The sequence below is a fragment of the Phaethon aethereus genome (assembly GCF_964289735.1).
Source record: "Phaethon aethereus genome assembly, chromosome: 14".
NCBI lineage: Eukaryota > Metazoa > Chordata > Aves > Phaethontiformes > Phaethontidae > Phaethon > Phaethon aethereus.
This window is the reverse complement of record NC_138590.1, coordinates 11,656,085-11,658,584: the sequence shown is the minus strand read 5'-3', so window position 1 is coordinate 11,658,584 and position 2,500 is coordinate 11,656,085. Positions and strand designations below refer to the sequence as shown.

Below are 2,500 nucleotides of genomic sequence, written 5' to 3'. Positions count from 1 at the left end.
CACTCCTACATTACATGGGCACCCCTGGGGCTGGGGGAGGCCAGCTGCCTGGCTACCAAGGGGCTTTCAGGTTTAAGTGGGCTGGAGCATCCAAGGAGGTGCAGATGCCCCATTTCTGGAGGGGGTTGAGGGGCAGCTCAAAGGACTTTTGCCCACTGCAGCTCTGAGTTGGTGCTTTCTTTGCAGGTTGTCCTCAGGAGGTGGCAAAGCTTTGTCCCTGCTGGAGCACTGCTGACCACTGTCACCAACCAAACATGCAGAGCACCTGAGACCCCACAGGACCTGACCCCAGGGTCGCTCAGAGGGAAGGAGAAGGCAGGAGAGAAAAAGGGGGCAGTTGAGACCCACCGACACCTGCCACAGGGTATCAGCTCCAGCACTGAGCTCTCAGATGGGGCTGATGGGCACAAGTGAGTGACAGGGCTGCATCTTTCCCTAGACCATATCATTCCTAGCACACAAGGCTGAACACTTGAAGTGACTCTGCAATGTTCTCCAGGGTGACTGTAGGCCCAAGGTCACTTTGGAAAGGGCTCTAAGGCTGCATGGTAGAGGCTCACTCCAAGTATCTTTGGAGCTGGTGAGGGCAGGACTGCTCCATCCATGCAACTGCACTATGGATCCGTGTTACAACCATACAAGCTCTCAAAAAAGGATGGACTTCCCCCTGCAGCTGCTGGTTGGGTCCTGCCTCTCCTTCCTCATTGTGATCACTCTCTGTGGTAACATCATCGTCTGCCTGGCCGTCACCCTTGACCGCCGGCTCTGCAGCTTGACAAATTGCATCATCGTCTCCTTGGCCATCACCGATCTGCTGCTGGGCCTCCTCGTGCTGCCATTCTCCGCCTTCTATGAACTCACCAAAGAGTGGCCCTTTGGCAGCACTTTGTGCAACATCTACACCAGCCTGGATGTCATGCTGTGCACGGCTTCCATCCTCAACCTCTTCATGATCAGCCTAGACCGCTACTTTGCAGTCACCACCCCACTCCGTTACACACAACTGGTGACTCCCTCCCGGGTGGCTGTGGGCTTGGTTGTTATTTGGACAGTTTCACTGATGGTCTCCTTCCTACCCATCCACCTAGGCTGGAACACTAATGGGACAGTGGTCCAAAACATATCTCCCAACTGCAACAAGGAGTGCACGCTAGAGGTGAACCCTGTGTATGGGCTAGTGGACGCCTTGCTCACCTTCTACATCCCTTTGGTTATCATGTGCATCACCTACTACCGGATATTTAAGATAGCGAGGGAGCAAGCCAAGAGGATAAACCACACATGGTGCTGCAGCAGCAATGCCACCATGCCACCCATGGTGAAAGAGCACAAAGCCACCGTAACGCTAGCGGTGGTGTTGGGAGCATTCATTGTGTGCTGGTTCCCCTATTTCACAGTGTTCACGTACCGGGGGATGTGGGGGGACAACAGGGTGAAAGGCACACCGATGTCCATTGTCCTCTGGCTGGGCTATGCCAACTCAGCCCTGAACCCCATCCTCTATGGGACATTCAACAGGGATTTCCGGGTGGCATACCGGCACTTGCTGTGCTGCTGGAGGACTGGGGGCCCCAGGAGCTCCCACCTGCCTCCCCTCCAGAAGGCTCAGTCCAGGGGAAGAAGGTGCAGGCAGGGCCAGGGCAGGCAAGAGGGTAAACCCTTGAAACTGGAGACAAGGAATGGGAAAGGGATCTTGCTGACCGATGGAGCCCTCAAGAGGTAAGAGTCCTTCTTATGTGCAGGGCTTTGATGGAAGGTCTGTCCCCAGAAAGGAAGGCAGAGGTGTGGACCCCACATTGTCCATGAACAATACAGATGCCCCAGTAGGATATCCTTGCGCAGGCAACTCTTGCTCTTCGCAGCCACCCAGAAATTCATCACCACCAGCAGGGACCCAGCTCGCATGCCCCCATGCTGGCATGGGGTCCGCACAGGTCCAGCAACACCAGCTTCACCCATGGCTTGGCCTGCAATGGCCACCGGTTCACAGGGAGCACAAAATGTCCCTGGCTTTGCTGGGTAACACAGAGACGGTTTTGCCATCAGAATTTGCTGTACAGAATGGGGTGCAGCCATTAACTGCAGCTGCTCCCAAAAACCAGCTGTGTCCCACCCTCCAGTGGTGGGCAGACAGCAAAGCCTGGGCACGCAGAGCTCAGGAAAGGTGACCACCCATCACAGGGGGGACAACAGGGTGTTAGCCCTGGGGCACAGAGCTGGGGCACCCATGGTCATGCTGCGAGTCCCTGCAGGAGCTGAGATCTGGGTCCTCAGCTCCCTGCAGAGCAGCTCAGCAGTTTCCCTTCCCAGCCAAGCCATGCACCCTCAGCATTTCGGCTGTCATTTTGCATCAGCAGCAAATTCAGTCAACAGCAAGTTCCGTTCCCATCTCCGGAAAGGAGCAAGAATAGCCAAAATTAGGTTGGAAAATGTTTTTAGAAATACAAATACCCATGTAAAGTCAAGGAAAAAAATTCCCTCAGCGTCACCCCAAGCATGT

At 55.1% G+C, this 2,500-nt stretch overlaps 1 protein-coding gene across 1 annotated transcript; it reads left to right on the top strand.

Annotated features, from left to right (window-relative positions):
• The first annotated feature begins 589 nt into the window (after positions 1–589).
• Positions 590–2,034, top strand: HRH2 (histamine receptor H2). Its single transcript, XM_082006311.1, has one exon. The coding sequence runs from the start codon at positions 617–619 to the stop codon at positions 1,721–1,723; it is 1,107 nt and encodes a 368-aa protein (XP_081862437.1). The 5' UTR covers positions 590–616; the 3' UTR covers positions 1,724–2,034.
• The last annotated feature ends 466 nt before the right edge of the window (positions 2,035–2,500 follow it).

What these genes read in the sequence shown, in the direction of transcription:
- HRH2 (XM_082006311.1), top strand. Translation starts at nt 617, where the DNA reads ATGGATCCGTGTTACAACCATACAAGCTCTCAAAAAAGGATGGACTTC.